The sequence below is a fragment of the Gambusia affinis genome, linkage group LG01 (assembly GCF_019740435.1).
Source record: "Gambusia affinis linkage group LG01, SWU_Gaff_1.0, whole genome shotgun sequence".
Classification (NCBI taxonomy): domain Eukaryota; kingdom Metazoa; phylum Chordata; class Actinopteri; order Cyprinodontiformes; family Poeciliidae; genus Gambusia; species Gambusia affinis.
The window spans coordinates 19,326,514-19,343,988 of NC_057868.1; the positions used below are offsets into that span (position 1 = coordinate 19,326,514).

Sequence of the window (17,475 nt, forward strand, 5' to 3'; positions counted from 1 at the left end):
TTAGACCTGGACTTTGACTGGGACGTTGTAAAATGTGAATATGCCTTGAGATAAGCTCTTCAATTGCAGCTGTTAGAATTGTTATTCTGTTGAAAGGTGAACCTATGCTCCATTGAAGTTATTTGCAGCCTCTAAAAGCTTTTCTTTCAGAATTGCCCTGTATTTACCTCTATGCATATTCTCAACATCTCCACTAAGCTTTCAAAGTCATTCTTAAGGAAGGTAACGGTGGGAATACTGTGGAATTTTAAAGCCCAGTTTACATGAAACAAGCAGGATAGTGAAATGTAAATGTTTTGTTACAAACATTGCACCTGTCTTTACATGGTCATAGTGTTTTGGGCAGACAAAAATCTCAATAATGGCCATTTAAATGCCAATTCAAAGTCAGCAACATCATTTTGCGCTCGTGCCCTCAGGCCCGATTATTACCAGCAGACATCACAACAACGACAGACTTCCATCTTCAGTCCGACCTGCTGCAACTTTTGAAAAAATTGGGGAGATTAAGCCAAAACTGCTGATTGTGGAACATTTATGTAATTTCACATGTCAGATCACACACCTCTACAGAAACAAAGGGTTACAAAAATTGCCCCTGGATTAGTGAGTCCACAAAAGTTTTTCTGCCTCCTACATACATATTACATCATTTCCAGTGCTACTTGTTTTTCCATCTGCATGTTGAGTGTAGATTTTTGTCAGATAATCAAAGGAAATGTTTCTGTAAACAGGACCTTTGCTTTACAGCAGGAATTCTACAAGTTTTAAAATTCAAATTTAAAACTTTTTACGACCATTATCAGTAAAATTTAAAACCTGCATCATGACAGAGATGCATATTTTACGGAGCAGCAGGGTCAAACTTCTTAGCACACGATGAACATAGCATCATATTGGTTGGTATCAGAAGTGAACCAATGATGAATGTCGTCCAACCAAACAGCGATAAAATTTACCCTTTAGCCATGAGAGACACAACAGAGCTAGCCAACTAGCCAGGTTATACTAGCAGCTAGTTGTCAGTAGCCGCTGCAACCCCAAAAAATGCAATAATGATGTTTGAGGGAGACTCAAACATTCATCTGACAGAAAAGTCCCATGAAAAAAAAATAAAAAAACCTAAGATAGTCCTGCCATAACAACATTTATTGTATTATATTGTTATGTAATTAAGGACATCTTACATTTCAAAATTAATCAAAGACATTTTAAGACCTTCATTTTAGATACATGACTTTAATCTTGTACAGGACAAACAGCATTTTGGAAGTAGATCTAGATGTTCAACTTTATTTTGTTTACATGTTTGTTGTGTCCCATACCTGGCTTATGGCATCGTACATTGGGGTTTATTCAGGGGCATCAAGGTAAAAAGGGTTGAATACATACGTACGCTGTTCTTTTCAGATCATTTACTTGTAAATTAAAAAAGAAAAGCGATTATGAATATTTTTACGTCCCCTTTACTATTGTGTATCACTGATGTACTGTCACATTACTTGAAACAGTAAATAAATCCTTTTGCAGGACGCTATGCCTTCTAGTTTAAACAGCCTGGCTCTTCAGCTTGTTTGATCACCAAACAAATCCCTCTGAGTTTTATCCAGTACCGCTACACAGCGAGCAGCAATAAAGTGATGCATACATCATTGGGTTACGCGGCCCAGGAACCAAATGAGAAGTTTAGATTCTCAGTGGGGTGGCTCAGACTCATTACTTGATATTATTGGAGATTGTCAGGGCAATGTCCAAAAGCAGTGAGTCGATGAGTCTCAACTCTCAGTTTAATTAAATCTGGATGCATTCATTGAACATTGGACCATGAAACAATGCCAGAGAAATCAACACAATCAACTAATGGATGGGTAATCACAAAACAAAGATGAGCCTAAACAGTGTTGCACATGATGAGCCGGAAAGTTGATGAACAAGGGAGGGAAGGAAGGGAAGGTGGCAGGATCGCCTGGAAATGAGAGCGGCTCCTGCAGGCTGGAGTGTGGGCCGATCCCATCCGCTGAGTACCTCCTTTCACTGCTCCTTTCATATTGAAATGGTCATGGTGGCCCGAAGCTGAGTGGGGGGGAGGCGGTTGCTAACCTTTCAGCTGTGTGGGACGCATTATCCCGCCACACAATAACGCACAATCTCCGTCTTGTTTGCTAACACTGCTTTATATTTCTTCTTCCCTCTTCATGCCTCTCCAGCGCTCGGGGAATGTGGGTTTTCTTCAATGCTCAGCTCTCCCCTCCAGCACCATCCCGCCCGTTTGCTTCAATCCCTCTCTTTAAAGATGCATTATTCCTCTCTCCCGCATGCTCAATTAAACTATTCCAAATCTCCTTTTTAATGCAAATGCCTAATATTGTAAAAAGCGTATGTAAATAGCTCTCGGCATAATCTGCTGTGCCAAGTCTGCGCCTTCTGTCTCCGTTTGTTGCCTCTGACTGTGTGAGCACCTGTTTGTGCGTTCGCTTAAAGAGGATGCAGGAGCCGGTGAAGCCGGTGGTGCTTTTTTGGCATCCTGCGTACCTTCGGGCAAGCCGTGTGAAGACACGCACATGCCCGTCTGGGCCGCCAACCTTTGGGCTGCTCTGCTTGTGCATCATTGCTGATGCTGTAAAGCCTCTCAACCTGCTCCACACCCACCAGGACAGCTCCATTACCAGCCATCTGAAACGCTGCGACTCCTGCGCCTCGGCCTCCTACGGGTGGGGTCAAAGATTTCAAGGTCAAAGGTGATGGCGGTAGGGGAGCGGCGCGTAAAACGGTGGCTTATATTAAAGCTGCTGCACTGTAGTTTTGCTACAGACTCCTGAGGGGGCCTGACATCAAAGGCTTAAACAGCAGCAAGCCTATTTAAGTGGCGAAGTGAGTGGGGGGGCACAGCAGATAATGCACACCCACGCAAAAATGTGCAGCAAACATGCAGAAAGGCACAGAAACTGATGAATGTCTTCCTTTTGCAGCTATCTTGATGCGTCCTGCACAGGTTTTAACAAGAAAAACAACCAAACATTAACAGTCACGTGTTAACAACATATTGTTACATGTGCAGATGACGCTGTTCTGTTTGCTCAAAGGAAAATGCAAGAGAAGAGATCTTGAGGTTAACAGATGAAGTGAATGGTGTCACTTATTGGGTGTAAAAATCCAGTCTGGGGTTAAATACAGAACAGACAGGTGCAATGTTTGCTTTTTATAACGATACAAGGGAAATTAAAAAGTATTCAGATAAAATTAAAAATGTTGAGGATTTTTATCTATTTAGGCGTGACTTTGAATCTGACCTTAATTTTTAAAAATCAAGTCCAAAAAGCTCAGACTCTTTCAAATTGAAGCATACATGTGGATCTCTTTCTACAGCAGAGCATTTATCTAAATGTCTTTTTTTTCAAGGAAGTAGATCTTTTCATGGAAGTGGATCTAGATGTTTGTTATTATTGTATGACTAGCTGGTCTCTGGGAAGCTAAACAATTTTAAAAATCTTGAATCAACATATAAGAGTGTCTTAAAGATGCATGACAAGAAAACTTGACAATATTATCACCGACGTTCTGTCTAAATTCTTTCTTTTAACTAAATCTGATATTTTATGAAAACATTTGTTGAGTTTATAAAACTCATCATGCCCTTGTGACTCTACCTTTACAAAGGTTTGTCTTTTTGAGATCAGATTAGAAGGGCGCCCTCTAGAGGTGAGTGTAGCATCCCAAAATGTAGGACTGCTTTTGCAAAAACTTATCTTTCACCGCGAAGAGTTACTGGAACAGTTTGTCAAATGAAATTCTGACATGTTCTGGTTATGAAATATTTGCAGATTTGACTAAATATATGGATGTTAATTACGCAGATTTGCACTTGTTATTGATGAAGGCAAAGGAACTGTTTTGCGGATTGTCTGTTGGTTTGAAGTTTGTTCGGTTTAAGTGAGATTTAAATAATGAATTGTCATGTATGATTAAACTGTTTTTTCACCAATTCATGATCTGTTCAATCAAACTCTATTACATCCACCTGTCCAGGGGCAGCAGGTGGAAATTAGCATGTTTTGCTATAACCTCTTACCAGGCATTTCTCCTGTTTACAACATTATTGAAATGTTTTAAAAAGGGTTGGTTTGCCACTGTGTAAATAAATAAACAGTACAACAAAAAACAGAATAACAGAAAGTAAAGGCTGGAGAAGTGGCCCAGGTGAGCTCTCCCTCTCCAAGCCCACTCCATTATGACCACCGCCACACAGAAACTCCAGCCAGAGCTAATTAACGGCCTATTACTATGCAGATATATGCAGGGCCGAGAGCAGATCTCAGGCAATAAATCGGCCTGATGAACAAGAGGCAAGAAAAAAAAGGAAGATGAGGGAGAGAAGCAATGAGATCAGAGGTTGACGGGACGACCGAAGTGTTGTGTGGTAGAGAGGCAACAAATAACAGGTAGACATAAAAAACAGGGTTTAATCTTTAACATCTTGAAATTCAATTCAGTTCAATGCAAAAACACAAAAACGTCTAAAACAGATAAAAAGGGTCAAACATGAAGAACTCACCTTAATGTCTGGGGTTCATACTATAGAATAACCTTATTTCATCATTTGAACTTGGAGAGCAAATACCATCTAGCCATCACTTCGGAAGAGATAAAACAAATTAGTGTGGAAAAAGTTATGTATTTAGTCCTATTTTATGATTTAAATATGGCAGAAGGAAGGACAGGCAAGACTGAAAAACTGTAAATGGAAGGAATTAGCAAAAACGTTGCACTTCTACCATCTCACATGGCTCTCACTTTGGAGCCTTAACCTCCAAAGTGCCAAATGTAAAGGTTTTCTTGCACCTAGCCTCGTATGGGTTGGCAGCAGAAGTCTGTCAATGTTTCCCAGCCAACTGGAGATACATTTGAAGTCATCGATGATGGAGGCAGCTTGCTGGCTGGCTGGATAGCAAGGGTATATTGCTGACTGCACACAATTGACCCCTATAGCAAGATATATTAGCCACTGTATTTATTATCAAAGACTAATATGCTTTTGTTAACTAGCTATATCAGTCTCTAGTTGCCGATAGCCACCAGCAATTCCAGTCACAGAATGCAATTAAATTGTTTGCATGCGACTCAAACGTTTGAGTGACAGAAAATTCCCCCAAGAAAAAAATTATTACATTAATTACAGACCTGTGATTAATGTATTTAAGGCCAACTTAATCTTTTTTTTAATTTTTTTATTATTAAGGTCTTGATTTAGACATAAATTTAAAACTTTTTACAATACATGGACGCCCTGCCAGAAGGTCATCTATAGGTGAGAAGTAGTATTGTTTTGTTTTATGAAACTAACTCCCGGTTGTTTAATGAATGGTGGGAGTCTGTGCCTGGTGGAAGAGGCTGCAGTCAGACAGAGTGAAGGCTGACCAAATCCCTGGGCTGTAGATCACACTCAACGAGTCGTGGTATTGAATGACATTTTTTTCATTTTTTTTTTTATTTCTTTATTTTTTTATTTAACCTGTATTTAACAAGAAAGGGCAGTTTGGGACTTGCTCCTGATTGGTTGGCTGGTTGGTTGCTGCTCTGTTGGTCTGTCAGCCTGGACCTCCTTTTGGTTCAAGTCCACATGGAGATACACCCGACTAATACAAGGAGGTGAAATTAAGTTGCGGACTTGCAATTATTAAGGGTCGACTTATTGAAATCAGCCCCAATTTTCCAGCTAGAAGTGTCAAAAAATAAATAAATGAAACGGAAGGAAAGTAGGTGGGTCCAACAAGATGTCATCATTAAAAAAAAGTATCAGTCAAGTCTCAAAGGAAAAAAGCAAGTTATGAATAAATTAACTTAAGAGCTGTTGCTGGTAAGATCTTGTCAGGGTTATTTCAACCATTCATTTGGGAGAAAGCTAATGCTGCAAAGAAGCTGTCAGCTTTGTAAGAACTGCTTGTTGTCAGAATCTATTAGAGCAAATGCTCCGACAGGAACTCTGACAAATGTTCTCTATCTGTTTGGACTAATGTTCAACTTGGAAGCAACCTAAAGAAAAGGAAATACTAATAACTCTGAAAATGACAAACGTACATACAGGATGACACCTTAGCAGTTGTTTGTAATAACAGACAGGCAATTTACCGGCCACCAAATCTACAGGGGTCAACGCGGCATGGGGCAGTTACTGGTATCAGGCTAGCTTTTTATCAGATCAACTCTTTGATTTAAAGTCATCATAATGAGATATTGATGATGGCGATGCAGGAGCAGAAATTCACTGCTGCCCCTCCCCTACACGTTACTGACCACTACTGGTCAGCTGGTTAATAAAAGGCTACATTATTTACTGCTTAAAATAAAGAAATATTTCACTGAAAAGATTTCAAAGGGGATAAACAGCAATGAAGATGTGGAGCTGTTAGCCTGTCATGAGGATGTTACACATCAACAGTGTCTTCAGTCAGAAGCCTCTCCAGATTCACTGACTGTTGCAATGAGAGAAATTAACTCTTTGAAAATGACATTAATTACAACATTTAATTTTGCTTTGGGATAAAAAGTCAATCTAAATTGAACACAATGTTACACGCAATGCCAGTGTTACTCCACAAAGAGGAGGAAGGCAAAAGTGAAAAATTCACAATTTCTGGTAAACTACAACTAAATATTACTGAAATTTGTGCACCAAAATGTAGCACAAGTGTTCTACTACACATCAATTTAAAACACTTTGTAAGACAAAAGATTTATTAAATCATATGCATTTAATTAGTTAATTATGAGGAGAATTATATATTGTTTGTAACTTATATTGTTAATTTAATGCACATAGCCATGGAAACTGGTTCTGTAATTATTGAGGAAGAGGACAGTTTTTTTTTTTTTTTTGTTTTTACAAGAGTTTTTGTTCTTCTTGCTTCTTTTCATTCATGTAAGTGTTGTAATAAAATGTATTTGTGAATTATTGATGAAACTTGATAACTTTACTGACTAAATTGATTTTTTTTTTATACATAGAGTAAAATATGCAGCAAACACACAAAGAGGTTTTGTGAAAACATCAAGAAGCAGACTAACGCTAGATTCTACAAAGTCTAGATGGAACTAAGGCTGCAAGAAATCAGCAACATATTATTCTGATGCTATTTCTGAATATTGCAATGCATATATAGATTACAACAACCCTACATTTACATGACTTTATTGTTTCCATCATTACAACTTCCACACCACTCCTTAGCCTTTCAATTACAAAAACCTACAAGCAGGTGGGCATCAATGGCAGGAGGACAAACTCATCACTGACAGCTGAAGTGTGAATGAACGTCCTGAAAAAGTACAGCAGACCAAATATTAAATCCAAACCTGCAGAGGTTGTGCTGATGATATATTGAAACCTTTTTAAAAAGCACAAACATCCATCGTGGTGATCTGACCGTTCACACACACACACACACGCACACGCACACACACACCTCAACATAAGAGTGAGCCAACTCAAGGCAGACTGAGGATTCTCAATTAGTTTCACAAACTCAGCTCAAACTGTCCTTGGAGACGCTTTGAAACCTCCCACTCACCTTACATGATTCCACACAGGATCCATTCAATAAACAGCGCTGCTTAAATCCATCTCTGCTACAGGCTCTTCCATACCGTCGGTCAGAATATTCTGAAGTCACAATTGTTTTCTGCCAGATTTTTTACTGAAATTTACTTTATTTATATAGAGATTTCTGGTTAAATTGACAACTCAAGGTGTTTTATACTTGAGCCACATTCATCCAATCAAAAAAGCTGGATTTGAACCCACATCCATCAGTAGGTATGGGAGTTTCTCTCTACATTCATGACTAAAATAGATATGTAAAGCTCCATGGACTAATGATGGCAGATTAATGCATAACTGGGAGACACAAAGAACAACAACTTTAAACTGAAAAAGTTTAAAAAACTTCCTATTTACTCCTCAAATAACAGATTCAGACAATAAAAACCCAAACAAACTGCTTTGAAATCAGTGTTGAAAAGCAAAGCGCAATTCCTTTACTCAAATTAGGAATAAATCACTTCCAAACAGCGTAAATGATGTGTTCTGGGCTCCCAAGCTTGGCTGCTCTTCTAGGCCTTGCATGGATGGGATTCGATTTATTATTTCACTCACCAGTACTCCCTTATTTGCCCGAGATGTAATTAACTAATTGATTTGTTAAAAGCTTGAATACATTGAATACCGAAGAGGCACAGGTTGCGAGCCGTCCTCACTTCTCCCCATTAAAATAAGAGATACTTGTCAGCCAGCATTTTAGCACCGCTGCTTTTAGCAAGAAAGCACATTTACTTATTAGTGTTTGTCACTGCTATGCATGGATGTTTAATATTACTGTGACACGAGTTAATCTGTTCTTTTGCTATTTAATTTGGATCAAATGTAATGCATAATTAGGTTTTAGTCCTGTTTTGTATTTAAGAACGTCTGACTTACGACTGGTGGACGCTGCAGTTGTAGAAGACGAACAAAACGCTGGCAAACTTCTTTCCTGTCTCTTTGGACTTCAGATACAGTCTTATTATTCGTTGGTCACCTAGAAGGAAACACAAGACATTTGATATTCTTTTTTACACTATGCCTGCATTTAATTATCATGACCCAACATGAATGACGCCCATTATCTAGAGCTTCTTTAATTTGGAGCTATAAAATGATGTTGGCAATCTTAAAGCATGGCACACACCAACAGCAGTTAGTGCTATTCGACATGTTTTGCCCTTTCAGAAATGAAACCCTTTTAAGTTAAATTACTCAAATTTCTTGCATAAATAAAGAATAGCAGCGCACCAACTCCTGTCCATCTACTTACACCTTTTTTGGATTTTCAGTCAACAATGGGCAATGGAGTGATATTTACTTCAAGCACTGGAACGTAGTATGCAGCTAAAATGAAAGCTACAAATGCAATCGGGTGAATGAGTGAATATGACCAGACAATGGTGGAGTCCTCAACGATTTATAGCCAGTAGCCAAATTTTACTGATATCTGCATGATCTGCAGATATTAACTTGAAAGAGAAGGTAGAAGACAAACTAACGGCTGTCAGGAGCCTTAAAATACAACAGAAATGTGAAAAAGAATTCTGTGAAACAAAATCAAATTAAATCATTTTGACCAGAACACTTTATATGAGGTAATAAACAACTAATACGTTTCCTTATTAATTATCTACAAATTATTTAAACAAAAAAAAAAGAAAAACTAATTAGTTACCCTGGTCTCGCGTTATGGGAGCAATTTCTTTGGTAGAGGGAGACAGGCAGAAGATCCGTCCGCTGTAGATGCGTCCTTCTGTCTCCACGTAGTCCTCGAAGGAGCAGTTCACTCCTGCAGACAGACTGGGCACGTTCTGCGCCTGAAGCACCAACTAGGAAGCAGGACAGAAATCAGAAAAGATGAGCTGGAGCAGAAATTTCAATCAATACACTTCATTACTGATGCTCCCGAAGCAGAAAAACGCTGCTCCGATATCAGCTTTCGGCTCCGGCCTAAACTGATTGCTTGTGATAACACATCAACAAGCTTTATCTAATATCATTTTATATCCTTTTCCCTGTATGTCTCCCCCTTCTCCAGCTTTACCAACACACAAAAACAGCCCCAAACATCTGAAAAGATATGAAAACCTGACAGGACTGTGTACCTGCACTTCTGACATGGTGACAGAGACGGTCTCTGGGTGGACGGACAGATGAACGCACTGCTCCACTCTGGTGGTGAAACGCTGTGGCTCCTCTGCTCGCTCGCAGCGATCCCTCCTCGAACATCTATCACAGGAGATTATCCCACAGTCACACCTCTTTAACAAACATCCTCAGCATCATATTCTGATATCCCCTTTAATCTTTGTATTTATTTTACTCTACTTGTTGATGAAAACTTCTGCAGAAGCTAATGACAGCTCCTTTCTCAAATGGGATGCATAAATTGTTGCCATTTATAGAGCTGTGCACATCCCAGTTGTTTGGTGCTGCAGATATTACAAAATTATTGATCTGGTGTATTTACGTAAAAAAAAAAACAAAAAAAACAAAAACTGAGTTTCAGACGGGGTGTCTGTTGATTAGTGTGTGCAGAGTTGCATGGAAATTAGAAATAAATTAGGGAAGCGCATACAAAATAACTTGCATTTAAAAAGCTGAGCCCAGCAATTACTGGAATATGTCATGTTAAATGGTGCCGTGTGAACCAAATCAGCACTTTTTCAATAGCTGTGCAGATCTGCAGGAGCCGAAGCAAAACTAAAATATGTATGAATGCTTACAGCGGCGGTATGTGTAAGGTTGAAGTGTAATGAAATGTCAGCCGTACACTAAAACCTGAATTACTGTGTAACACACCAGGAACAAGCACAAAATGAAAGGGTTCATAAATGACTGACAGCAGCTGCTCAGTCATCCTTCGTCTCATTTGTTGACTTGAGAAGGGGAGGTATCTGTTTTTGCTCCAGTTTGGGATCCAGGACAAGTAGAAATATGAAAATGTTGCAAACTTTCGTATTTGTCACTTTAACTCTAATACTCCAAAGTAAAATCAAGTGCCACCAACTACAGAAGTTTTGAGAGGTAAAGAGTCCACTTGTGTGTAATTTATTAGTTAAAGTAAACCTCTGCTTTGGTTTAAAGCAGGCTCTCCCCCCACAGTTCAGCTTTTAGATGCATCCCTGCTCAGTCTCTCCGTAGTGAGCTCCAGGTTTGCGCCTCTCCTCCTGTTGCTCCTTGAAACCTCACACTGGCTGCTGATAATAGGAATGGTTTTGGTGCCCCCCAACCTAAACACGCAGTGAGACTGATGTGAGCGCGTATATCTATGTGAACAATTCATTTGTGGCACGTCAACTCTGACGAGTCTATGTAAATGAAGCACATAACCAGCCAATGACAGACAGGTCTCCTTTCCATCCAATCAGAGTATTTATTGCAAATACTGCATTTGCTTGGATAAATTAAACAAATAAAACCTGCAAATCAGGGTGCTGCTTCAATGGGCAGAACTTACAAATCAAAAAGGAAGGACTCAAGTATATAATTATCCAAACACTTGAATTTTGTAGCTCAGGGTAGTTAGGCACACAAATATGCTTCCTGTGAATTCCGGGTAATAATTATACATTTCTCAAGCTACTATGAAATATGTCAATTTAATTTCTTCTTTTAACAGCAGATTTTTAAAGAGCGATCCTGGCAAAGTCTCACATTTCTTCCAATTTTTATTAGCATAAATGTTTTATTTTCCTTCAACTTCAGAACTATGCACATCTTTGTCTGGCTTATTGTGCTAAATCAGATTAAAATACATTAGTTTTGTTGTTGCAATGTAACAAAATGTAAACACCTAGTTTATTAGCACTTTGTTGACGCATTGTATGAATGTTGATAGTATTAGCATGTGTAACCAAGCCAACTAAAATTCAAAGTTCTCTCGTCTACTTCTAGGTGTTGCTTATTATTGCAGCAGTAAAAGTCCAAGTACAGCACAGGAGAAAAGAAAACAGCCAAACAAAGTGTTTTCTTGCTAGAGATGACTGACAGCAGCTGATCAGTCATCCTTCATCAAGATGGAGCAGCTCATCCATTATCTCTAAATACCTCAGATACAGACGGTGTGAAGGGGAAGTATCCCCCTTTTCTTTTATTTTTGGATTCTGTGATAAATAGAGCTCTTGGAAGACAGAACATTTTCAATTACACGTAATTAAAAAAATTAGCACAGCATGGGCAATTTATTAAGGGGAGATTTTACTGAACATAATTACAAAAGAGAAAAATTAGGGTCTCCTAATCTTTAAAATCCTGGAAAATGAAACAGAAATGGAGGCTTAATGAACCATAAAAGAGGAAGATGATACAAACCAAACAGTTAATCAAATCAGTGACATCGATCTTACCTACCTGATGTATCAGTGCCTGATTTTACATATTCAACCTAAATGTAGCACCTTTAAGGTATTTTTGGACAATTCTTTTTAACAGCATGCGACTAAAACAACAGTGTTTAATAAAGGGATTAGATCTAAACATAAAACCCTATCAAAGCCTAACACTAAGGGCCAGGCCCACATACAGCACATTGGCTCTTTCAAGTGGGAATGCTGCAAAGTATTTTGAAGCTTTGAAACATAAATTTCTTAATTTTACGAGTCAGATATCCTTGAAGCACCTCAAAGGAAGACAAGTTTATGCTAATAATAAAAAAAAAGATAGGAGAGATAAATAAGATCGTTCCAGAAAGCTACTCCACCGTCTGGTTTAATCAACACAAACCGGGCGAATTAAACTTCAAAAGCAGCTTCACTGTGTGCAAGTACTCACATGTTGTGAAGCACACACCAGCCACAGTGAGGGTCTCCTGATCCCAGACAGTCTCTACAGGATGAGTACTGCTCACAACTCTCCACCGGCACACGGGTCACCTGGAAGAAAATGGAAAAACAAAAGGTCACAGCAGGTTAACGTCAGACGGAGAATCATCTGGAACAATCCAAAAGACTAAACATGGTAAGGAGTAACTGGACGTACTGTAGGAACATGCAGATATGTTTTTTTGTGTGTACTTGCACACAAAAAATATTGCGTTATTATTCCAGTTTGTATATTAGAAAGACTTCATTCCAATTTCACTTCTAATACATTATGTCTTCGCCTCTTCAGTGTCAACTTTAATTAACATTTCATTTTAATTAGTCTTTTGGAAGTGTTGAGTGTTGGTTTGTCACATAAAAGTTAATCACATAAACAGCAGTGAAGACCAGCTTTGCAGCAAAATGCATTTTTGATGTTGGCTTCCTTTAAAAGTTCATATTGCTTTTTTTTTTTTTTAAATAGAAAATTTTAATCTCAACTCACTTTCTGTAATTATCTTATCTTTCCTGGGTCCAACATATTTCTGTTAACATATCAATACGAAGGCAAATAAAGTCAAAGCATTTGAAAACAATGAGCTACTGTACTTGATACCGTTGAGATAAACATCAGTGACTACCCTGTTTGAACACTGACTCATTTCAAACGCCGTTTTCTGGCTTGAATGAGAACAAATCTAAATTTTGATGATGTCAAACAATACAGCTTAGCGGATTTGTCTACAAAAGATACCTGCATGCATATCTCAGCATCAGTGAGACAGAATTTATCATTAGGAAGCCTAGAGAAACTGATCCTTGCAGATATCATTTAACAGACTTGTGCAAAGCTTTCAGGAAACTCTAAATTGCTAAAGGGTCCAAATAATTAACCCTTTAGCAACCTTTCTGAAATGTTAAAGTCACACCTGTGAGGAAAAAGGTTTTATACACCCAGTTGACAATTCAAAACATCAAGTGCATCAGTATCCATATGGTAAATCTCAATTTGCTGGATGCGATTAGTCAGTGACAGGTGGATTGACAGACAGAGAGCTGCCTCAGGCAAACTCACAAACAGGAACCGACGCCAGCAGGAAGGCTACTCCTTGGCCCCAAAAACAGACTTTAAGACAAGTTTTCTGGGGCATCTGTTAAATTCTTAAATACATCACTGTCCACCGAGTGCACATTCACACACAGACAAGGCGTCATGCGCGTGTGCACACATGCCGTTTCATTTAGGCGAAGTATGAAATCAATAGCACAGTAGAAGCAGGAAGCACATGAGATTAGCTGGAGTCCGTCTGCATTCTAATACCAGCTGCAGGCGGATGCTTTTAGAAACCTTCATGGGGAAACTACCACAACAAACTATTTTATTCAACCTGTCAAACTTCAAAGAATAAATCATTCTGTTTTCATCACGTTTTTACACAGTCATTGTATAACTGACCAAACACACAGCAAATTTTATGTCAATATATGACAAGCATATGTGTGTGTATTATTCAAGATTGTATCAGTGCTAATTGCACATAATGCTAACTAGCTAGAGGTAGACAATTATTATGAATCAATGTGTTTTGTTTGAACTTCAATTCACATTTCTGCTTCCCATTACCAGAAGTAGTAAGTCATGTGTCTTGGCACTGTACTAAAGGGTTTTTCATTCCTGATTCCAGTACTGATAGTCCAGTAGACTATCTGATAGTTGACCAAAATTGCAACATTTGTTACATTTTCTGCTGGTGCAGTTTGCTTTCAGGCAGACTAACCAAACTAATTGAAAAATCTGTTCACCATTTTGCCAAAAAACAAAAACTACTGAAGGAAACGACACAAAAATCCTACAAACGTCCTGCTTGCTTTTTCAGATTAGGCTTTCTTAAAGGGGTAGTATTATATGTTTTCCAGGCACATAGTGCCATTTTATAGCACAATCAAGTCACTATGTTGTGTTCATTTTTCATAAAAATGCTTTATATGACTTAAAAGAAATTTGACTTCAATGTGTAAAGCCTTGAAATTGAGCCTCGGTCTTTTGAAAAACTCCTGCTCTTTCTCACATTCACCTTCAGGAAATTAATCATTCAGTGATTTTACCAAAAGAGAAGTAGCTCCTATAAGGAGCTCAGCTGGTGTGCAGTTCCACCAGGTGTTTGCTAATTGCTACCAGCTAGTCTGAAGGAGCAGAGTAGTGGAGTCTTGTGAAGGGCTGCTCTCTGCGGAGGAAGCTTGGAAACTTGGAAGCAGAAGTCAGCGCTTGGTCCACCCAGACATTTTACACAGCTGGTTGCCATGGAAATTAAAGAATTTCTCAAACAGGCATGAAATAATCACATCAACACTTCAGGTATGTTTTTGATGAACATAATTTTATAATGTAAAGCTAAAAAAATTTGATGTTACATAATACGCCTTCAAAAAAGCAAATGATTCACTAGCAAAAACAGACCTGAGTGATTGGACAAACATAGTCCACTACTCCACCGAGGAGCTACTGTTCTAAATTATTCGACCCATTATGCTTTTGAAAGTCAAAACATAGCAAGAGCGCTCACATAATACTTGCCACATTCCCTCCATTTTACCCTCAGTTCCTGGATCCTCAGGTTCTCCGGGTCACGCTAATGTACAGGTGAACACAATGCCTTATAGCGGATTCATTGCATGGTAATAGTAACCGGTGTCTGAAGGCCATTATAATGCAGCCATCAGTAGGCACGAGCCTCTTACAGGACACCAAATGGCAGCAAATTGCAGTCATTATTTGTGGCTGTACAAATACCATGTAGTAATACAGCCCATCTGATAAAGAGGGGATGGGGGAAGGCAGTAAGGAGAACAAAAAAAAAAAAAAAAGCTTGCTGCTCTCAAGCACAATAGCCAGAGAGAGAAGTTTATTCAGTGGAGTTTTGTGATAGCGGGCTGGATGATGTATTCCAATGGAAAAGTTCAATTATTGAGTTTTAGAAAAACAGATAATGGGGAGGGTAAGTGGGAGATGCTCAGCCAAAGACTCTTTGTCTCACTCTAGGAGGTACAGCGTCTGTGTTTGTGAGGGAACTGTAAGTAAGTGAGCAGCACCTATTTATATTAAATATGGCATTTTCATCCCTGGCCCATTTATGGCGGTGAAAGGGGGGAGACATCCATCTACAGACAGGAAAGGGAGGTGGATGGGAAAAGGACAGGGAAATTACAGCAGAAGGTAGAGGAAGACACAAAGAATGAGATCATGAGACCAGAGAGAGGGCCAAAGGGGGGTGTCCATTTAACCATTCATTTTGGCTTTCAGGTGATAATGGACAGTGTTTGTGGATGAAAATAACCCTCCAATGCAATTCGGATTTATTTCTTCTATATTTTTTTTTTTTTTTTACCACATTTTCACAGCGGAGGAAAACGAGAGAAAGAGAGCAGAGACGATGAGGGGAGTTTATTACAAATAAATAACAGCTACAAATGAGCCTCTCTCATTTGGGTCACGATAGAGAGGCTCTTAATTTGCCTAGTGGCAGATGAGAGCAGGGAGGGTGGGGGTCGTGGGGTGGGAGGAAGTAGAAGGTGGGAGGTGCACAGAGAAGGACAGATGAGAAAGACACTCAAATGTAATTGCGACTGATGTTTCATTCCACATATGGGGTCCCCTTTTCCACCATGGCTAGCTGTAGCTGTGAGCCTGGGTGTAATTGTCCCATCTGTATAATATGGTGGCAAATATAAGGTGCTATCACAACACAATAGGCTGATGGATGGCTAATTCTGCTAGCGAGTTTAGTTCAGACGCAACCACGTTAGCAGCAACACAGAGCAAATGTGCATTTTGCAGTGACACACTGGGCTGACGTACTAAACCATAAAGTGGTTTTAGCAACTAAGAAAAAAATGAAGCGGCCAATTGCAAATGAGGCTACACACACACACACACACGCACACACACACACAGACACAAGAGACATGGGATTCTCAATGGTAAAGATACTGTATGTGGGCAGATAATTATGGGCACTAACTGATTTATCAACTTAAAACTCAATTTTCACTTCCAAAAAAGAAAGATATTTTTGTCCTCTCTGTACTTTTTCTATGGCCTATACTGTCTTGAAACACTCCAAATGAGGCCATAGATCATGTGAAACCACCAACAGACACAATCCTGGAGGAAGCAGACTGTGGGAGATGGAAGACAACTGAAGAAACATCTGAAAAAGGCATAAACATATTCTCTCTTTATACTTAAAATTTCCTGATCCCTGATCCACAAAAAAGAACTACGCAAGCTGAAATTTATGTAGACTAAATGTCATATTGATAAAATAGATCAAAGCTTTTGAGTGTTTAGTTTGATGATACATGAAGGTTTCTAGTTTACCCATTAATTTAGTTTGGATTTTTCAGACTCTGGACAAATCAGTGAATCAGTCCTCTTCAAATAAAGCTGGGCTAAATTCCTCTTGCACTAAAATAACACAGCCTGAAGGAGCTGTGGTGGTGCAGGGGTTAAGTACAAGCCACATATTGAGCCCTTAGTCCTCGATGTGGCTGCTGCAGGTTCGATTCCTAGCCTGGCAACCCTTGCCTCATGTATTCCCCCTTCTTTCAATATCTACTTTCCTGTCAATTCACTATCAAATAAAGGCCAGTAGAGCCAATAAAGCCTTAAAAAAATAGGTTAACAAAAAAGTGCAATTGGTTTCTCTGTCATACTTCAACAGTAAACAAAAGTGAGGTAAAAGTAAAGAAACGCAAACCGCTGAGCATCTCTGGAATGTTCATTTCTGTTATCTTACTATGAATTTACGTGAGGCCACTCCTAATACAGGTTGATGAGAAGCTTCCACGTTACCACTCGGCTTATCAACAGCTGAGGAGCAATCTTAAAGTGAGACGGAAATTCTCTAATCACCTCAGTGAAAGCAACTCTTTGGCTCTTTATATCCCTAAGTTCCTTGTGGGAGTTGATATGAAGCTCATGGTTTGACCTTCTATAAATAGTTAAAGCACTGGGAAAAAAAATCCAGTCACGTTACGCAGCTGATGTTCTGAATTTTAAAGACGACGATGCTAAAAGACCAGGTGAGATGACAGTGG

The 17,475-nt window shown here is 39.0% G+C and overlaps 1 protein-coding gene across 1 annotated transcript in view; it reads right to left on the minus strand.

Annotated features, from left to right (window-relative positions):
- Positions 1-3,634: 3,634 nt before the first annotated feature.
- The window catches only part of LOC122827114 (plexin-A1-like), a 164,660-nt gene continuing 150,819 nt past the window's right edge, over positions 3,635-17,475 (minus strand). Inside the window, exons 6-10 of the mRNA XM_044109740.1 lie at positions 12,350-12,450; positions 9,682-9,805; positions 9,252-9,405; positions 8,471-8,570; positions 3,635-7,313 (exon numbers count right to left, since the gene is read on the minus strand). Coding sequence (XP_043965675.1) covers positions 7,244-7,313; positions 8,471-8,570; positions 9,252-9,405; positions 9,682-9,805; positions 12,350-12,450 — 549 coding nt within the window. The 3' untranslated portion in view covers positions 3,635-7,243. The remainder of the gene's footprint in view (positions 7,314-8,470; positions 8,571-9,251; positions 9,406-9,681; positions 9,806-12,349; positions 12,451-17,475) is intronic.